Source organism: Blennius ocellaris (assembly GCF_963422515.1).
Source record: "Blennius ocellaris genome assembly, chromosome: 20".
Lineage (NCBI taxonomy): Eukaryota > Metazoa > Chordata > Actinopteri > Blenniiformes > Blenniidae > Blennius > Blennius ocellaris.
In genome coordinates, this window is record NC_137669.1 from 13,266,814 (window position 1) to 13,288,268 (window position 21,455).

Sequence of the window (21,455 nt, forward strand, 5' to 3'; positions counted from 1 at the left end):
GAAGTATCATGAAGGAAATCAAGACTCACTTGTGATTTATTAATAACGATGGAATATAATTGCATTTAGCAATTATAAGACAACTGGAAGACCAAAAACAATAATAATCATTTCATTCAAACACTGAGTCGTTCTTTGAAGAGCTCATGCTGATAAGAGAGTACAAAAGTGCAGAAAAAATACTTGAGACATAATCTGAATCTCCAAAATTACTAAGTAGAGCTGCCTTTAAAAAAAAAAAACTAATTTCAATTTACTAGCCTTCACACTAACCTCAAACCCTCAGACTTTAAACATTTGTGTTTTATAGAAGTGTAAATAACTTAGTTTTAGAAGGCTGTCTGACAGAATTATCCTAGTAATTACTTCTTCCACTTATTCCTCAATGAAATGATCAAATGTAAAAATACTGGATGTCGAGCACATCGAGAAAACTCTCAAAACATTTCTGTAAACATTACTGGTGAGCCTTCTATCTATCTGGTTTACAGGAAGCTCCAACCGAGTACCTACCATAATTCTCCAGCATTTAAATCTTTTTCGAGGGAATAAAAACAAAGCAAATGTGCTAAAAAAAAGTTTATTCCTGGAAGGTTGTTCATCTGTACAAGTTTTTTTTTAAGAAAAAAAAAAAAGAAAAACAAAACAAACAGCTGGTTAAATTATTCTCACAAGACTTGAGTAGATCTAAACATGTTTAAAAAAAGGAAAAGAGCAGAGGGTTTCTGCTGACGGAGGTGGATTATGGGGGCATTGGTGGTCTCAAAGGGACGCGAGGAGGAGCACCTGGAGGCCTGGGCGGCATCGGAGGGCCTCTCTGGAAACCAAAGGGAGGCGGACGAGGGGGTCCGGCTCCGTATCCGGGCGGAGGCATGGGAGGAGGGGGTCCTCTCATACCTGGAGGCACCGGGGGGCCTGAAGGAGACGGAGAGGAGTCACAAACCCAGAGAAACCTTCATTTCACATTAGGATTATCAAGGCCACCATAAACAGGATGCATGGATTGAGACTTTCTTGGAAAGAGTCATGTTTGTAGCTTGAACCCCCCCCCCCCCCCCCCACCCTAAAAAAACCCACCAAAAAATAAAAATAACAACTGTCACTTTTGGCTCAGCTTGGACAATAAACGTATTTTGAGATGTTAGAATCAACAAGAGGCCACGGTGTTTACCCATGGGGGGTCCGTAAGGAGCTCTGGGAGGCATGCCCATGGGTGGGGGAGGGGGCATGCCAGGGGGAGGCGGCGCCCTTTGGTTTGATCCTGGTGGAGCAGGAGGCGGCGGCACCATGCCAGGAGGAGCGGGAGGAGGCATCGGCATCTGAGGCATCCCTGTGACACACGAACAAAACCCAAGAGTACAATATTAACTGCAAATTAACTCAAGTCCAGTTAAATTGTTAGAGTCAAGAGTGACGTTCATTATTAATAAAATTCCAGTTGGTAATGTTCAAATATCAACATGTACTTCTTAAAAGCTGAGACACCCGAAATAATAAAAATAAATTTAAAAAGAGAGAAACCATTGGAATAAAACTGAACAAGTTGATGATTTACTGTGTTTGTGTCTTTGTGATCACTGATAAGAGTCGTCTCAACCTTGGGAGAGGCGGAATTTGTTTTAAAAGATCTGCTTCCAATAAACAGTGTCAACACACCGACTGTTCAGCATGCATTTGCTTTTATTCAATTAGTCGGGGGTTAAAAATGCAAAGTAAAGTGAACTGCAAACTTTTTGCGGGGTTTCTAACTCTTCGCGCCACCTGGACACGTCTCCTTCACGTATATTGCAGAATAATCAGCAGAGACGATTTGAGGATGAACGCTCGGCTACAAATGTCAACGGCTTACCAATTTATTCATGCGATGCTTTCCGCTAGCAGCTGCTCAAACCAACAACCTTGATGCATCAAGTAATTACGCGTCCAAAGGGAAAGCTAATTAACCCAGTGAACTATGAGACTGTGTTTGTTAATGGTCACAGCACGCAGTGTACACAACAGTTTGTTGAATTATCCATTCATTTGTGAAAAAAATTTATTGTGCTTTCAATTTCTGCTGTAGTGAAACATGAAAAAGTTTTACCTGGATGCATGCTGGCAGGGAAGGGTGGAGGTCCGGGTGGAGGTACCCCGCCTCCCTGCGGGCCTGGGTTCCCTGCTGACGGTGGCATGGCCATAGAAGGGGGCATGTTCGGAGGCATCGATCCAGGTGGAGGAACAGGAGGGAACGCTGCAGGAGGCGGCATGCCTACACACACACACACACACACACACACACACACACACACACAGGGCGTAATTTGTATGGAGCGCAAAAAGTGAAGCAGGCTGGTGACGGAGGTAAATGTATCTACTTATTACACCATTTAGATTGCGTATTGAATGGAATCTGTACACATGCCACAGTTACAGGAGTTATAATTCACACACCTCAAGACAAAGAAATTTGTCACTTATTTTCAGGTAAAATAGCACCAAACTCGTATCCACCTTTCATGTCAAACATGCTATTAAAATAACACACGCTATTAAAATAAACCTTTGAAACTAATTATTAGGTGAATGAACAGCTGTGATCGCCGTCTGCAGAGTCTGTTGCTCTTATTTCGTCCAGCATAAGCGGAGCAGCAGCTCCTCTCTTGTTAATTGCCTGAATCTCTACATACAGCCCAGATTATCCACCACCACAGGAGTGAATAAATCTCTTTGAGAGTAAACAGATTTAGCCAATGAGCGTCCGATGTGAGTGAATTGGACCAGAGCAGCAGAGTCACTGCTGCCTGTTTCACAATGCATTTAATGACAGTATTCAATGTAGTTGAACTGCATTTTGGCAGAAGTCGGAGCACAACAGCCACTGTAATTTAGAGCAAAAAAACCCAGCAGACGGTATTTCAGGAGATCTGAAGCCTAAAACACCACTTTTGTCATATTTATGCCCAGACGCTCTTGCTGAGTGTATGTGGGAGTGATTAGGAGTTCATCGGGTCTGCCAGGCAGGATCGACGGCCAAAACACTTGCTTGGAAGACATGATGGTTTACTATTTAGCTTGTGCATTAAACCAGCCAACATAGTGCCTGCAAGGCCCTCACAGCCCAGAGGGAGCTTGTCTGTAGCATGTTGCCCTCATTTAAACACACACACACACAGTTTGTAACACAGTATTTGTCAGGAGGGCTCGTAACCATAAATGTCAATGGAATCCTGTGATACTTTATCTGGAAACTGCTTTGAAATTCCAATTCTGAGTGGGAAAAACTGAGATCGAATAGCATGAGGCATGATCTATGAAGTATTTGGTACGGTGGCCGTCTTTCAGTCGTACCTGCCATCGCCATTCCAGCTCCCAGTGTGGTGAGGACCGGTGTGGGGGCGGAGGGTGGCGGAGGAGCGTCTGCAAACAGCTGATGGGGCCGGTCCGCCTGGGAGAGAGGGTTCTGCGCAGCCAGGAGTCGCTCTGCAGCCGAGCCGTGACGTTCTCCTTTGGAGTCTTTCTTGAAGGCGTACGACACTGTGATGGGCCTGTTGCAGAGGTACTGGCCGTTCATGGCCTCGATGGCGGCGTCGGAGGCGTCGAAGCTGGCGAAGTTGATGAACGCGTAACCCTTGGAGTTGCCCGTGTCGGGATCTCGCATTATCTTTGGCGTCTGCAGGATCACGCCAAAGGCACTGAACGTGTCGTACAGCAGTTTTTCATCAATTTCTGGATCAAGGTTTCCGATGAAGATGTTCGCGCCGACGTCTAGGTTTTTATTGTGCGCAGACGCTTTGTTCACTCTAATTGGTTTGCCATAGAGCTTTATCATATTCATGATTTTGATGGCATAGTCAGCATCCTCTTCGCTGAGGAACTCCACAAAGCCATAACCTGAGGAAAGAAGTCAAAATTTTGCTGTGTTTATTAATTACATTTATTCTTCATTATTACACATATTTTCCAGAGTATTACTCCCCTCTATTTACAACTATGATAGTTGATTCTCACCTTGATGTTGGCCTGTGACCCTGTCTTTGGGCATGTGTGTGTTGACCACAGGACCAGCCTGCAGGAAGAGTTCCCATAGCAACGGCTCGGACACTTTCTCATCCAAGCCGCCAACATAAACAGTGGCGTCTGGAAATGAGAAGAGTTCATTTGTAAAACCAGATACTCCGTAGAGGTACGCAAATTAGATCAACTTTTGAAAAAAACACAGGTTGTCTTGGTATTAGATACCTGAATACCACTTTTCCAACATCACAAATTGAATGCTGTTGATATTGCAATAACATTGTTTAGATGACTACGTTCTCTTTTATACAATATTCACACAACCTTCTGATAAGTAAAAATGAGCAAAATTACATTACATATTCGTAAATCCATTAAAGTTGAATAAATAACATTTGAGTTTGATGTGCATCTTCTCACTGGATTAATTGTAGTTGTTGGAGAGAAAAAAAGTTAAAATAACTATTTAATGAGCTAAATAACTCAATGATTGACAACGACGGTACCTCAAATATTTAAAATGGAAAAAATATACCCTTGCCCACTCTTTCAAACAAATACACTCATGCCCAATCGTTCAAACAAATAAAAGTACATGAAATGACAAAATGTCGACACACAGCCTGAAATACGCAACTTTAGTCAAATCTGAGTTCTGACACAGGACAGCATTTAGCTTGCTATGCTAACTGTGGCTACTAATGAATAGGGAGAGCTTACAAACAGCTTTTACATGGAGTAAACCCAAACGATTCACTTACGTGCTAACGGGACATTGTCTAAAAAAGGAAACTAGCGCATAAACATAGAACATAAAGCGGTTTTAAATGAATGGCTACAAGCTAAGCTAAAGAAAGCTGCAGACATCCATGTGACTGACCGACAGTTTCATTCAAACTAAAGCCGAATCCGGGAGCCCGAGACTCTGAGCACAATCTGTCGATTAGCTTAACGCGTAAACTAAGAGAATGTAGACGAAAAGAGCCAAACAAAACGTTAAAACGTTAAGATTAATAGAATAATTACCTTGGTTTCTTTCAGAAATTGGCCCCGCCGCCATGTTGAATGACCAATGCACGGCAGCGACGTCGCGCTCACTGTAAGTCCCGCCTCTTCCGGTTATTTCTAAAATAAAATGTAATGTAATAAAATTCGAAAAAATTCGCAGAAAACTGTTGAGCAAAACAAAAACTACAGCGTATATTTCTGTAAGAAAACCTTTTTAACACTAAAATTCACAACTTTTTCTTTTAAATAAAAAGGCACTGCAATTACTTTAAGACACATTATCAGTAATAAAGGCATAACATCTGCGATATGTGTTCTAACAGGAAAAAAGTGAACGAACAGATGCTTTATATATTTTACAATGTTTACCCTGCAATGTTACGTGTCTCAAAACAAGGTTTTCAACTAGCACTGTCCAAATAAAATTGAGGTGAATTAAATGAAAACTTTAAAAGGTAATTGAATGAAAATTTAATTTTTCTTACCTTCACATCTGATGTATTACTCCTTTTTTGATATATCATTGTCATTTATACTTTATTTTTAATAAACAAACATTTTCTGTTCATTGATATGGATAGTTGGTAAAGCAGCATTTCAATAAAAACAAAACAAAGAAAAATATTTCAACACTCGGGTCAGCAAATTTATTACATATACATATAAATCTACTAAAAGTATAAACATGTCATACAAAATACTTATAGAAAATACATACAATAAGGGACTCAGGAAACACTTATATAAAACAAAAATGTTTATAAAATGAAACGTATAAAAACAAAACAAAACATCATGCATCAAAGCCAAGACTTGAAAAGTTCTTTATAAAATGAATATCAAAAAAATAGTTTTGATAAAAGCCTTCATTGATAATAATCGCAAACAAAGTTTAAAGGTACTGTATTTGTAAGAGGCATTAAGAGAGATGGCTTGTGGTCAGACAGAACAAATACTGTGAATCTAGAAAAAAACCAAATAGGGAGTGAGTGGCGGAGCACATTCTTGAAGTTGAAGGATTTACACGTTTTATTTAGCAGACAAAAACAATTCTTAAAGTTTCCATTCTTGTTGTGTTGAACACATCTAGTAATTTATAAGGTTAACACCAAATCTTTTGTGAATTCATTAAATAAAAAAAATGCAATTTTAATGCATGTCATCACTGACCGACAACTGATACATGAACCCACTAAAACCTGTGAAAACATGCAGGTTGAACGTGACATCAAATTCAACGCATATCGCTCTACAGAAACTCATGGAGTGAAAGGTGCTTCATATCCAGGGTAATACACAATCACATGATCAGAACAGGATGTACATCAGAGTAAAGAAACAACTTGACACGTTGGGGTATTGATACCACCCACTTGTTGCTACTTGGAAAATCAGGCTTAAGAAAACTCCCCAAACTGGTCCTGACAAACAAACAAACAAAAATCATATAAACCTCTATAAAACTGTTATTGGATACGTTACAACAAAGCTTAAGAACACATTTGACAAAACGGAGTGTGCCGTCTGATGTGTGGGTGACAGGTAGATTTTGTTCCCTCTGGACAGGCTTAACTGAGCTTTTGGCTTTCCAAGATGTCAATCTTCTCTAATTCTCCGACCAGCTTTTCTCCCAAACGCCAAAACGTTCTTTTCAAATACCGAGACTGTAATTAAAACCAGAATATGTAACATTACATTTACATAAAAAGACAAAAAAACCAACAGAAACATTCACCTTTTAAAGACCCTGCTAGCAGAGAGGGGAAACGGTCTCAATGTTTACTTCCAAAAAAAATAAGAAAAAAAAGGCACAATGATCTCAGAAAAGAGATCCGGCAAAGCAAAAGAGTAATAAAATTGGTCTGGCTTTAATCAGCCTCAATTCACGCTTATTGTTTTCTAAATCTGCCATCTCCTAAAATTATGCGTAATGGCTTTCTGCTGTTTACAAGCCGGCTTTCAGCGAGCTCTCCCGCTGCTACACTTACACCACTTGTGGCCACATTTTCATCAATTAAACTCTCACCTCTTCCCAAAAGGATCTTTAAAAGGCTACTCAGAGAAATGCCTTCATTCTTCTGCTGTATTAAATTTATTTATTTTTTTTTAGATATACAGACCATATAAAGATATCACATTTACAGTATGAAAAAAAAGTCAGGCAAATAAGTGCGAGTTACATTACATGGTTTTTTTGTTTGTTTTTTTAACCAGAACGGCCAATACACATTTTCTGCTTCGGGTATCTCTAAACGAAGACACACAAAGCAGGATCTGTTTTGTGTCGACTTACAGTGACTCACACTCAATGAATCAGCGCTTTTTTTTTCAGGCCCTCGTGTTTGTACTACAGTCCCACCCGCTGCACCCACTTATTTCAAACTCCTCCAGCTGAAAGCACGTGACAAAACCACCATCTCCATCACCGGAGTAACTCTACACCTTTTAACAAGCGCTGCTCGGCAGGTCCGCCACTGGGCAGCACACTGGTAATAATATACATTCGGCGAGTGTCGTGTGGTCAAACGGGATGAAAACAAGACAACATGCATTAAGTGTGTGTTGTCAAAAAAAAACCCTGAGCTGCTGTCTGAGCCGTCAGTCATCTGCTGACATTTTGATGCGTAAAAGTACCCAAAAAGTTAGTCTCGTGATCTGAGGAGGCAGGTTTTCACCCACATTATGTTCCCATTATACCGGTTAAAGTGTGCACCTGAAACTCGAATAACATATTTTAAATGACTTAAACAGGCAGTTTACTTAAGATACGAGTTGAGATCCACACTTTTTTCTTTTTTTTTACAATTTAAATGCAAGCAAACACTTTAGCAACGCAGTCAAAGAAATACACAATACTTCATTGTTGTTTGGTTCGAGCGGTCATCTCATTGTACATTCACTGATAAAAAGAAGGCTTTTGTTCGAGGTGGTTTACTTTGCATAAACGCAGCATGAAGTAAATGGGGGGAAAAAGGACACATGTGGACCCTCAGTTATGTTGTTTCTCTCTTTAAAAAAAAAAAAAAAAAAGGGTTAAGACTGTGATCATGAGGCACAAAGAGGTGTGTGTTTACTTGACGGACTGATGTGCATACTGTGAGTAAAAAGCCCGATCACCTGGTCCCCGTCACGCCGGTTCAGACGGGTCGACGACTGTTTACCAGGAAATCCCTTCGGAGCGTGAAGGCAGGCTCGTTTCCCCACCTCCGGGTTTTCAGTGTGACGGCAGCGTGGCGGTGTTGGCGGCGTTCAGCTGACCCACGGCGAGCATCAGGATGTCTTTCTTCTCTTTGTAAAAACGCAGTTCTCGGCCCGCCAGCCTGGCGTCCTCCAGCTCCCGCTCCGTGGAGGCCAGCTCCTGCGCGATGGTGCCCGCCACGCTCTGCTCCCGGTTCACCCAGTCGGCCGCCATCTGGGTGCGCATGTCGTCGTCCAGAGCCCGGTGGGAATAGTGAGCCAGCACCTCCTGCGAGTTCGGGTGAGACCGGAGAGTCGCAGCTCAGCGTCTCGCATCGAAAACAATCCATTTTCTTCGCGTTTATTTGTTGGATTATGTCACGTGTGAGACAAGAACAAACTCCCACAGAAACTGGACATAATCATGATTCGAGATTTCACCGAGCGTTTCCCTATTATGTCTGCATAGATCAGATGTCTCCAACCTGCAGCCACCGAGCCACATGAAGCTCTTTGGCCTTTCTCCGGAGGCTCCCTGCGGCTTTCGCAAAAATCACACACAAACAGTGCAGAAGACAAACTGCGGGTGAAGTAAATAAACTGTTGAATTTCATGTGGACAGACTCGCAGATAACTTTTGCTTTTTTTTTCTTTCCTCCAGATAAGCTCTGATCCTGCGTGTAGTATTTAATCAATGAAGGGTTGTGTACTATTTGAATATAGTACACAGTATATAATGAATAACACTTCAGTAACAAACTGGAAGCCATTGAGTTGACAGGAAATGTTAGGATAAAGAGAGAGACATGTGCAGAAAGAAATTAATGACCTGATGTTGATGTTTACTTGATAAAACTTCTCTGTTGAAGCTAAAAAAACAAACTTTTGCACAGTTGTGTAGTTGGAGTTCATATATTTTACCTGTCGGGAACACTGTCGTTCTCTCATGGCTTTGAGGCTGCCGTTCCAGTGCAGCAGCTGGAACACAGTCATCAGCTCCTGGGACACAAACATGTTTATTACAAGCACAGACTGTTTTCATTTGAATAAAAAACAGATTAAAAAAAAAAAAACAACTGCTTGAAATCTGCATCTAAAACTGAAAACTACTCAAAAGGGGCCACATCAATTTTCAAGGCGACACAAATCTTTTTCGCTATTCTCAGTTTAAATTTTATGTCAAGGCAATCTTTTACACATTCAGAGAATTCTGTGAGCAGAAAAGTTGAAACATGAGTGATTCTATTCAAGCTTTTAGTTCATATAAATGTTCATTTTTATTCTGACTTTATACTTTGTATATCTATCAATACATACACACATTGTTGCCTCGTAGAGCTTAAATTGATAACTATGTGTATGTATACACAACACATGGGTTTTGTAAAGTACTAAGTGCTTCATTTCACGTGAAGAAATGTACACATTTAAAAATAAAGTTGTTGTTTTGTTTTTTTTTATAGTTTCAGCTGTGTTTTATATGGCCTAATATAATTATCAGGCAGAAGGAGAGAAACACTGAGAGGAGCAGGGCATGGCTGCCAACTCCGCTGGCAAATCGCAGTCACAGTTTACTGCGCGTCCGTATTGAACAAACACTAAACATTTACACGCCCAGCCTGGAGTCAGACTTTTGAATAATATCTCCGATTCATATGCACCTGGAACTCCAGCATGGACTTTCCTTTGTTGGATTCCAGCATGAAGCGAAAGGCCCCGATCCCTGTGTTGGGGTTGTCGGCTTCTTCTCGGTTTCCCTGCAAACGGCAACAGGTTATTAACGTCAGTCAGCCACTTCCCGTCTCACGCAGACGGGCAATTTGTGACGATACCACGAGGGGTTAATAGAGGCCTTCCCAACGTGCCTCACTGTCTGATAATCTTTGTGATTTTTAAGGCTGGAAACCACATGGCGTTTTTGTCCTCTTTGCTAGTAAAATAGCGTCAATCACTGAAGTCGGGACGGGGAAATAACCGCAGCTCGGATCTACTTCAGCACAGTGTGCCGTGTACACTTTTAAAACATCCACTCCAGCTCATTTAAAAACCAACATGCGCCGCCAACGGCTGCAAAGTATCCCGGCATATCTCCCGTCATCTTTTTTTGGGGGAATGCAGAAGAAAATTCTCGCGCCTTTACAGCCTGGACACGTCATAACTCACGTTGAAGGAGGCCAGCGCCTCGCTCACGCTCTTCTCAATGAAGTCGTCGGTGATCCGGCGAGAGGGGTGCTCGTTGAAGACAGAATTCATCAGGGCGATCTTGGCGGCGCTGCGCCTGGCCTCTGCTTTAGTGGGACAGAACTGTCAAACAAAGAAGGAAACGCGGCTTAACGGTCAGATGCAACTGCAAGACGCACGGTGAAGTGTTTACGCGGGGCTAGGGTTCCACGGGTGCGCCGTATTTGGTCTTACCGCGGTAACTTCTTTCTCACGTTGACGTAAAAAAAAAAAAAAGTTGTATTATTTGTCTAAATGCACATACATTACCTGGAAACTTCCGAAGCAGCTGCCGCCTGGGAGACTGACGTAGCACACGTACGGAGGGCTGTTGGACGGGACCATTTCATAAACAACCAGGGCGCCGTTGCGCAGGTCGGCCCCCCGGGTCAGCTTCATCTGCCAGAACTCCTGTAAAGCCTCCACCACGTTCACTGCAGGGAAACACAGAGCGAAACGTCTTTTGCCATTAGTATTATTTACATGTGTTTGTCCGAAGTCCTCAGCAACATCCTCACTATAACACAAATAAGAAGAGGGTGGTGGTGGTGATAGGGGGGGGGGGGGGGCTCCAGGATGCCCGTGGTTTTTCCTGAATAGATTTAGAGGAAACTCTGCATCACCTCTAAGGAGCTGCTTCAAGAAAAAACACACACTCGGCTCAACGTTTCATAGGAGGGGGGGGGGGGGGATATTAAGCCCCTGCCATCCTGTAGGAAATGGCAACAAAAGGAAAGCGGTAAAAAAAATCTGCAACTGAGTCATAAATAATTATCTGGGTTTGAAAACCGCAGGGAGATGAGAGCAGAGCCAACATAATGTGGAGCTCTTTGACTCCAGTTACTGCTCAGCTCCGTCCTGCCGAGCTCTTGCCGTTTGAAACCCGGCCTGGAGCTCGATCAGTACCGCTTTTTTTTTTTTCTGGCCGCAGCTATGCGCGAGGCCAGTTCTCATGTCAGACGCATAAATCCACCCCCCCCCCCCAAAAAAAAATGGAATCCAATTCACCGTCCATGCACCTCACAACACTGCCAGCACACACTGTTCTTTTGTTTTGTCATTCCGACATAAAAGTGATAAATTTATGTGCTTATCGGAAAACACGCTTAACGTATTTAGCAAGCGTTTGCACACTGGAGACGCTTCGCTTGTTATCAAACTCAACATCGGGGTCGTCAGGTAATTTTCTGATCCTAAATAAAAAACAGAAATATGTTTTCAACTGACTAGAGTTGGTCAGAAATGTGCTTTTTGCTGTTTAGTGGGAGCAACGTTGCAGTCATAAAGCTTAGTTTGCATCTAGATGTGACTTTGAAGACGAGAAAACTGCAGTTCTAAAGAAACAACTCGTAAGAAAGTATTATTAGGCTCCAAAGTGGATATCGGTGGTGATAAGGTTATGCTTTTTTTGGTCTGTTTTCATGGGTTTTTTTCAGGATTTCCTCGACGATAAACGTGGACAGAGGCAGGAAAACGTGAGGGACAGCGAAGGAGCACAAGCAACCTTGGTAGTAGATCTGAATTAAAACTGCATTCAAGATTTTCAACAAGTGGTTTTCAAAGCGGGAGGTGGTCTGGAAAGCTTCAGCAGGGAAAATGGAAGGGTTGTGATGCCTTTTCTCCAACAAAAGAAAGCGAGTGATGAACCCATTAAATACTTTATTAAAACACACATTTTTTTTTAAAGTTGAATGCATCCTAAGTGCAATAGAGGATCATTAAAATACCTTATTTAGAAGTTACAAGATTCTCAGATGAGACATTTCAGATTAAAATATTAAACCAGCAGGGGGGCAATACATTTTATATAATAAAGGTCCCAAAAGATGTTTACAAAATTATATAATGATGTGAAAAACATAAGCAAGTCTGGCATTCAATCAAAAATGAATACATACAGTGGGATAAAGCCTGTGTAGGGGGGTGGGCAATGCGCTTAATATGGAAATATAATTCCATAAAGTTTGAATGATAATTATTACGTCAATGCATTTGAATTGAAAGGCTCACTTACACTATAAGATGTTGGGTTTTTCTGTAATTTCCACTGGGTTTAATACTGAAGCAGTCTTTGTGGAGCTGCCAGTACTGACAGTGTTAAGAAGCCTTAAATGGGATGGCCCTGAGTCAGAGCATGCAGGGACAATCTTTGGGAAATAAATCCTATTAGCAGAGGACTTGAACACTTGTATTAACTCCAAATGCCAACTTGATTTAAGTGTTTTGTTCTGATGGTGGTTTTGGGTTACGTCTCTTACATCCGTGCAGTGATAGTTTAGCCTATTTCAACCATGCAACCCAACTAATTTACTAATAAGTCAGTCCATAAATTACATAACCAAGACTTGTTTATCACTTGTCAATGAGTTTTCTTGAGATGTACTTTGTTCCATGATTAAACCAATTAATATACGAAATATTTGGTCTTGAAAATGTTGATTAGCGTTTCATAAAGTTTGAGTAAATCTATCCTGATTTGTTCACAACCAAAATACAGATTTAGTTTTGAACAGAGGATGAATAACTGTCAGAAATATGCACATTTATAAAGATTTGTAGGGGAAAAAACTAATTAATAGAGCTTTAAGGAGTCTGCTAGGCTTTATACAGTCAACAAAGGTCTTTTGTCTCTCAATGTTATGAACCGTTTAACCAATTATGAGCCATTTACCGTGTCCACTGAACATGTAAAGGTCAATTTGTAAAGAATAATAGCTTATTGTTGGTCAATGTAATCCTCTTGAGCCACGCTTGTTAATCCCGGGGTGACTGAAGCCTGAAATATCAGGAGAAAAACTTTTGGAATCTTGGAAGAAAACTTGCTGAGATGTTGAACGACGTCAAACCTCCCAGGTTGTGTTACAAATCTGACTTTAGTGTGACTTAATTTGGATTTGATGTGGAGTTGGTTCTTCCAAAACAAATGCAGTAGTTCTAGAAAACTCTCCTCCATAACTATCTTTTTATCGTCACATTAGAGAATTATTTTCCCCTCCCGGATTGGGGTCTGTACCTCGGCCGTAACCTTGCGTGTGTTTGGCGAAGCTGCGGACCACCGCCTCCACCGCCTCCTTCAGCACCGCCGGGTTCCCGTGGCCGCCAGCGGCCGGCCCCAGCCCGGGCCCGGCTCCCATCATCCCGCCGTACAGGCTGTGGAGCTGCAGCGGCGGCGGAGGAGGGGGAGGCCCGGACGAAGCGGCCAGGGAGGCCGGGGAGGACAGCAGCGGAGCGATGGGGACCGTCACCCCGGGCCGGAGCGACGAGGAGCGGAGGGTGCCGGTCGGTCCGGAGCCGAAGCCGATCCCGATCCCCGGCTGCAGCCTCGGAGGGCGGATACTGTCCGGGAGGACGTTGGATTCCATTGTCCCGACGTAACGTCTGCGAGCGTCCGGCTCCCGAGCGAAGCTGCAGCCGCCAACCCGACGTCCTCGGCGGGGGGAGGGGGGCGGGGGAGAGGGCTTCAAGAGGCCGAGCGGGACGAGGTGTGTGGAGGTATGAGACCGTCACCGCGGAAATAAGAAGTTATCCAGCCGTGACTCGACGGCAAACAGCGGCGCTGTGCATCTTCTGACTGGGTGAAGGAGGACCAGGCTGCAGGAGGGTCATTACAGTGATGCCTTCACGGACCCTCGGCCCGCCGGATTCTACGGCTTTCAGCTTCCAGGAGCAAAATAACCCACGACATGCACATAAAACAGAGAAAGAAATGATCAGATAAATTAAAATTTCAGCTACATATTGCACATGGGAAAATGGAACGTTTTACTCTACTACATTAAACACTACAACCACCAAAAAGAACCATATATGCACTCAGCATATATCGAAATCTGCAGCTACAGTGTTTAATTCTAATTTATAAAGCAATACAAATTTTATATTGCTCATCACGAGTGATATTTAGAAAAGCGTCTAAATGTGTCTTCCCTTGCTTCACGCCAATAAAAACCTCAGTTCTTGTCTGACTTTTGTGGAGTTTTTGTGTGGATTTTGCATGTTCTCTATATGCTTAGGTTGTCTCCACTTTCCACTCAAACACCACAAAAACATGCTTTGTGGTATTTGTAATAGTTGTAAACTGTATGACTGTCTCTCTGTTTGTCATGTGGTTTACTGTTGACCTGTGCTGTAGAGGGTGAATGGGTTTCTTCATTGATTTTACCAATAATAAAGTGCATTATTTTGAATCAACTTCTATATTCCCTTGCAAGGAAGTTGGTTTTATTCTCATTTGCCAAAGCTTTTCATTTATTGGTTTCTAAAATCAACTTAAAATATTGCCAGGGAATCATCTCCCGCCGAGATATCCAACATAATCTGATTAATGTGTAAGCTTATTGTTTGTTTTTCTTAGTATCATATTTACTCTGATTATATTAATGAATTTGATATTTATACATGTAATTCAGCTTCTTTATGAATGTTAAACATGCAATATATATTAACTTATAATACTGAGACTGAGCCCACAACACAATAACAGAGTTTATTTATCCCACAAGAGGGAATTCACTCACCACAGCAACTCCACTTTGTACAAAGAAACTAAGAACATTAAAGAATGTTAGATGATGAAATATTATAATTACTTAATGCATGTGCCATGTTAGTGTTGGTCCTGACGGTAATGTGAACAAGACCAGATATGCAGTCGCTCGTAATATTTCCTGGTAGATTTTATACTTTACCTTCTCCACACATCACTTATATTAATGGTCTGTGCTTTGTAACACTTTTCTTTAAAAAATATGTCAAAATGTTGAGGTATTGTAGAGTTTAATGCAAGAAAAGACAAGTGCCTTTATAGATGGCATTTGACCCTAGGAAATGTTATCAGAAAAATTGTTTTCTGTTTTTATCAGGTTTGAAAGATAAGCGCAAGTGAATAGGAAACCATGGTAGATAGTGGAAGATATGATATGTAAGCTCACCTTTTATTATTCTATTCACAATCCTGTCTGTAGCTTGAATCCACTACTATTGTTATTCAAATTTAAGCTTTATTTTCTATTTTAGGCACAACTGTTTTCACTACATGTGTTTAATCATTGTTGTGCTGCCTGCTCTATGATGTGCACATGGCGTCTACTTGGGGATAAATAAAGCTTTTTGAATTGAATTAATTGAACTGAACAGAAATGGCTTGTTTAGACAAACCACCAACTGACTGAAATATTATCAGTGTTGGATTAGTACATAAGGAGATGTTTGTTGATTACATAATTGATGTGAGTGCAGGAAGCAAAGGTTTAAAAGTGGAAAATCCACAAATATAGCAAACAAACAGACTCCATCTCCATACACTGTAAACCAAATTACAACATTTAATAATTTATTGGTTTCATTGATATTCCAAGCCGATTCAAACCAAGCACATATTGACATTATTATCATTATTAAGCAATGAAGACATTGTTTGCTCTAGAAATGATTAAAGTTGCTCCACAGTGTTTATTCCCCCCCTCCGTCGTCTGTGACGGTTGTGATATTTCCAACACTTTCTGTGGCTCCTGAAGGCAGCAGGGGAAAGTCACTGGAATCTCACTGCCAAGAAATCTGAGCTCCTCTGTTCTGCTCTCAAACCAAAAACCAGCAGAGAGCAACTCCAGCATGTCTCTGCCGCTGCAGCATGGGACTAAAAACCTGGAGGCAGAAGAGCTGATCCCATCTTGCTCTCAGACTGTGAAACATGAAGAACCTGGCACCTCCAGTCTGGAGCTCCAGGACCACCATCTTAGGGCTCAGAGGGGGAAATGAGACCTCCTCTTGCGCAGCTCAATTTTTTTTTTTCAGGACTTTTTGGGTCTCATGTAATTGTTTTTTCTTTCATTCCTTCTGTGGTTTTGGGGTCCAAATGTGGAATGATAGAGCATTTCAAATCAATGCTTTTTTTTGTATGTTTATTAAGATAAAAGCAGTAAAGAAGTAAGTAGTAAGCAGTAATTCCATGGCAGCAAAGTAAAACAATCCAAAATGTGTTTACTTCCAAGTCCACACATAACAGAGAGAGGCAGCAAACCATGTAAATCAGATGTAATAAGTGTTTGACTCACTTGAGGGCGTGCTCTCATCTCATGACAATAGATTCAGGTCCTGTTTATGTGAGAAGGAAGTGGCAAATTGCAAATACTCGTATTAATGGAGTCGACGCTTTATAGAGCCCTGAGTGAAATAATTGTCATATGTGCAAAGGTTTAGCTCCAGTGGTGTTCATAAAGGTATTTCGAGTTAAAAAGTGTAAAATGTTACATGTGATATCTTGTGAAATATGGTTGACAAATCTCATACAGTCTTCAGAGTAACATTACTAGAATGTATTGAGTTGATTGATCCCCAGTGTGTCTATTGTGAATGCATGTCAGGGCTGCAAAGATATCACCAAATGGTGACAAAGGTCTTTTACCACAAGGATAAATCAGTATTACAGCTAATTTCATAAATATTCAGAATTGAATTCAGAATTGAGTATTTACTAGAACTAGAACTAATTAGTTAATTTACATTCTTTAGTTAAACACAGAGACAAAATCGGCTATAGTATTTCAATTAAAATCCAGAGAGAAAAAGATAAAAGTCATCAGATTAAAATAATGAAGCAAAGCTTAGACACCTGAAAAATCCCCTTTGCTCCAATTTCTGCAATTAACAAGATGGGATTGGTATTGTTTCACTTTATTTATCAACGTTGCATGAACCAAAATATGTGGGCTGTATTCAGTCAATTAATATAAAAATGTAAAATAGAATTTAAATGGTTCAAGGTCACTGGTTTCTTCAAATGGATGGAGTTGAGTGAGCTCATCAGTAAGCAATGTGACACATGACGCCGGACTTTGACCTAAACTGAGGTCTTCTGCAGTGACGTTCTCGGAGTGTGGCTCCATTTCTCACTGAAGCTTAATCTCATTTCAGAGGAAAACAAAATAAGCTTTATGTAATCAGCTAAAGTCCTTTAAGAAGTAAAATGCACTATTTAAGTAAATTAAATGTACGTAATTTTGTAGATTTGAGGGATATTAACATTTCTCCTCATAATTAGTTAGGATAATAAAGCTTCATTCATAGATTAGAAGGATATCAGTATTTTAGGCTTTAAATAGTGATAAATAAGTTTGTAACAGATCTTTTCAGGTAAAGAATCTCAGTTTATGCACCGTTTGTTTTTCTTTTAAAATACATTTGTGTCATATAGAAATTTTTGAAGCACTTTTGGTTGGAGGAGTCTAAGACACACAAACAAGCTTGTTTCCAGCAGGGGGGTCCAGTCCAGCAGCGAACAAAACACAGTCCACATTCCCACATCTGGCTTTCATTTAACGAACAGTGGAAAAGAAAGAGAGGGAAAGAAAAAAAAAAAAAAAGAAAATCTAATGTTCGAATCTCCAGCTCGGGGGTTTTCCCCAGCAGATGAATACTCACAGGCTTGTCATTCACAGTTTATTAAACAAGCTTGTGTTGTTTATGCTCACTGCTCACATATTTCAGCAGAAAACACGCGGCGAGTTGTTTATCGCTGATGGGGTGAAGTGCATTGAGTATTAATGACTATACCGCAACCATAAAGATAGTGTGGGAGCAGAAACAGCCTGCTGGGTGGAAGCCAAAGGTGGAAGGTTTACATCCACATGAATGACTGTCACACTGCAGGAATCTTCATACAGAGCTGCTCCAGAAAGCCTCGTTGCTCCGCTGATGACAAATACTTCTTCTGTGATGCATTCACTACTTCTACTGCTGCCACTAATATGTATAATACTCACAATAGTGATGAAACTCAACTCAGTAAAATCCAACATGGTTCGTGACATTTGGTGTTGGTCCATTTTGAAAATGTATTCACTTACTGTCTAGAAAGTTAATTAGTTTTGGAGCAAAATGACCAAAATATAATCTTGTAGGGCTTTTGAAAGTGAATAAATGCCATCCCGAGGTTCTCAGAAATGATTGTACCAAAGGTCCCCACAATCTCTCAAATACTTGATAAATGATAAGTGTGTTCTTGTTCAATGGGAGCTTTATCTAAGTTAGAGTCAGAGCCTGTTAACACGAGGCAAAAGGCAAGACAGATAATCACTCGCACGCATGCTTAACGACGAAGTCAGAGGATTAACCTTAAAAAAACCTATCTGATTTGTGGGGTTATAGTGCGAGAAGAGAAACATGCAAGCTCCACTCAGAAATGCTTCTCAAATCACTTTACAAAATCAGCCACATCGGGTGATAACGGGGTATTGAACCACCAAACTTGAGATGAGAAGACAAGGCTACGAAAAAATGAGCCAAAGCTTCTTCTGGTCTAACTTTCAATATGTTTAACGCTCTCTCTGGAAAACTTTGCGTGCTGCAGTGTTTCTGGCTCACAATGTGAATCAGCCAAACGACACGGTTGTTGTTAAATACAATAACAAAACTGAAAACAACACATCAATAAAGCAATACACCAGCCAGAGCTGATCAATATATGACCATTTATGGCTTTCCTCACACATCCCTCTCACATTCACAAGAACATTTAATAGTATTATGAAGTCAATGCTTTGTCAGAATTTTACATCATCTAATAGTAAATGGATATGCGGACGCAGCAGGACAATGTATCTGCTGTATGTTATCATATCTGTGGGAGCTGACGATGCCAAATGTCGTCTGTCAGCGTGGCGTTGATGATACTGTTCCTGGTGATTCACATTTTATTTAATCTGTGTGATAAGACGCTCGCTCGTACGAGATGTTGGACAGTCAGCACGGGGACTGTTGGACTTTGCTTTAGTTTATCCAGGTGGCAGAAGGAGCAGCAAGGGTCATCGCCGCGATTCCCCCAATCCAGCACAAACACGGTCCAGTCCACATCCACAGCCAATCACAGGCCGGGGACGGCGGGGCTGCATCCCTGCAGCGGACTATAAGAAGGGACAGAGACCCACAGGACGGCACCATCCGGTCCACATTCTCCTGCAGAACAGGTGAGCCTCATTTATTCAACTTCAACCGACTGAGACTCAACAATCACTTTGGAGTCTAGTTGGTTTTTGTTTTACCTTCAATCCTGGTGTATTTATTCGCAAATATTCTGTACCATCAGACTAAAATATTAGCAATTCTGTTTAACTTTTACAGTTTACATGTTGGATTCATTGCTGATCCTCTTGGGAAAAAGTATTTCACCGGCTTTAACTTGAACATCCTATCTTTAACCTTGACTATACAAATCAGGCCGTGGGCGTCTTTAACCTCAAGGACGTCGCCTGGCTTTCAAACTCTCAAGAGCAACTCGGTATATATCTGTAAAGGCAGAAGTTATGCAAGAGGGTTTACATAGATCACATTAGAATGCATAATTGTACTTATATATATATATATATATCACTGTGTACATTTTGCTTAAAAAGCCCAGTGAAATATACATACGGTAACTAATGATGGCAAGAAAGCATAAAAATCTATATTTTAAGTACTTTCAATGCAAGAAATGACAGTTGAAAATGTATATTTATAAAAATAAATAGGACCAAATCAGGTAATGATAATACATTTAACTGCATCAGCTTTAAAAAGTGATTCAAGAAAATAAACTGAACAAAATTATGGAAGTAAACTGGAAAAATAAAGCTCAAGAAATGCTGCAAAATGTAATAAAATAATCCCATTTAGTCATCTTTCCAAAACGATTTCTAATAATAAATGTTTTTCTTATCATGAGTAAGCAAATATTGATATGATTTACAAAAGGAACATTATTGCTAATCATACTCACACATAATAGGCAAGCTGCCACGTCACCTGTTGATAAACAGAGAATGTGTGGGAGTTGATGAGTTTGTTTACGCATGATGAGTCTGGTTTTATTGGTGACTCACCAGATGACGTAATGCCAACATCCCCCTGTCGCCTAGATGGTTGATCCATTCAGGGCAAATAACTCGAGAGGAAGAGTAAATATCTTGTTGTTTTCGTGAAGCTTTCCTGGTTTCCAATCACACAATGTTGTCGTGAAATTATCATTTGTTTTTTTTCTTTTAGGTCTCACCCAGTCAGCAACCATGAAATTCTCCCTCATCGCAGCTGTGGTCGTGTTCGCTCTGGCACAGGGTAAGAACAACGCGCTTGAAGCTTAATACAATTAGAATCGGGAGTGAAACGTCTTACTAAGTTTTCTTTCCTTGTGGGGGGGAAAACCAACAGGTGCCTTTGCCCAAGATGCCAGCATGCAGGACCAGATCACCAAGTACTTCGAGGAGGTGAAGAACAAAATGACTGAGGAGATCGCCACCCTGCTCAACAACCAGGACCTGGCCAACCAGGCCAAGTAAGTCACTGGTCAATCTCCACCACCACACACCAACTTTGTCACGATCATGCGATGCCAACAGTGTTAAAAATGTAGGTCAGCCACGTTGTGGCTCATACTATGCTTAAATAGCATACAGCAGTAGTCTGTACTTGCAGCGTGCTTTAACGTGGCAGCATTACATATGTACCACTCAGCTGCTGTGCAGGGACTCACTGGATTTTGGGGCTTCAGACAAACAACTTGACCTGCCAGTGGGTCTAATCCAGATCATGAAGAAGACATTACTTGGCATTTTCTAAACAGAAAGTAGCTGCTATTCCTCAACCAAAGTAATGCAGAGAAGCTTATGAAGCTATTTTTTTTTTTTGATTGAAATGTCATTAACACAGAGGTCAGTTTGTGAAAACCGAAGTGATCATCCACAATCACGAGCGAGTCAAGATAACTCCATTTCGGATTGTGATTGGCGTTTCCTTTCTGCTCCGCAGCACCTTCCTGCAGGACAAGAGAGCCCAGCTGGAGCCCATGGCCAGCCAGTTCCAGGAGCAGGTCCAGGCTGCTGCCAGCACCGTTCAGGAGCAGATCAAACCCCTGGCCGACAACATGCAGACCCAGATCCAGCCCATGATCGATAACTTCCAGAAGAAGATGGAGGAGCTGCTCAGACAGATGACGGAGCAGGCCCGCGCCATTGGCAACTAAACGCCAGCTGGAATGGACTGAGCTTGAGAAGCTGCTGAGGGCTGGCCTTCCTTCAAAAGGAGCC

The 21,455-nt window shown here is 41.3% G+C and overlaps 3 protein-coding genes across 3 annotated transcripts; 1 reads left to right on the plus strand and 2 right to left on the minus strand.

Annotated features, from left to right (window-relative positions):
* Positions 1 to 369: 369 nt before the first annotated feature.
* sf3b4 (splicing factor 3b, subunit 4) lies at positions 370 to 5,075 on the minus strand. Its single transcript, XM_080516372.1, has 6 exons — positions 5,020 to 5,075; positions 3,988 to 4,116; positions 3,328 to 3,870; positions 2,084 to 2,248; positions 1,172 to 1,330; positions 370 to 915 (listed from the first exon to the last, which is right to left on the minus strand). Exons 1-6 carry the CDS (start codon positions 5,051 to 5,053, stop codon positions 743 to 745), a joined length of 1,203 nt encoding a protein of 400 aa, XP_080372498.1. The 5' UTR covers positions 5,054 to 5,075; the 3' UTR covers positions 370 to 742.
* A 552-nt stretch (positions 5,076 to 5,627) lies between these two features.
* On the minus strand, positions 5,628 to 13,957 carry lix1l (limb and CNS expressed 1 like). The gene is made up of 6 exons (XM_080516083.1): positions 13,412 to 13,957; positions 10,669 to 10,832; positions 10,342 to 10,482; positions 9,840 to 9,935; positions 9,100 to 9,177; positions 5,628 to 8,467 (listed from the first exon to the last, which is right to left on the minus strand). The coding sequence occupies exons 1-6, from the start codon at positions 13,758 to 13,760 to the stop codon at positions 8,216 to 8,218; spliced, it is 1,080 nt and encodes a 359-aa protein (XP_080372209.1). The 5' UTR covers positions 13,761 to 13,957; the 3' UTR covers positions 5,628 to 8,215.
* Positions 13,958 to 20,424: 6,467 nt separating this feature from the next.
* Positions 20,425 to 21,391, plus strand: LOC308144435 (type-4 ice-structuring protein-like; the record flags this gene model as incomplete). The annotated part of the gene is made up of 3 exons (XM_080515550.1): positions 20,425 to 20,487; positions 20,581 to 20,704; positions 21,178 to 21,391. The coding sequence occupies exons 1-3, from the start codon at positions 20,439 to 20,441 to the stop codon at positions 21,389 to 21,391; spliced, it is 387 nt and encodes a 128-aa protein (XP_080371676.1). The 5' UTR covers positions 20,425 to 20,438.
* Between the last annotated feature and the right edge of the window lie 64 nt (positions 21,392 to 21,455).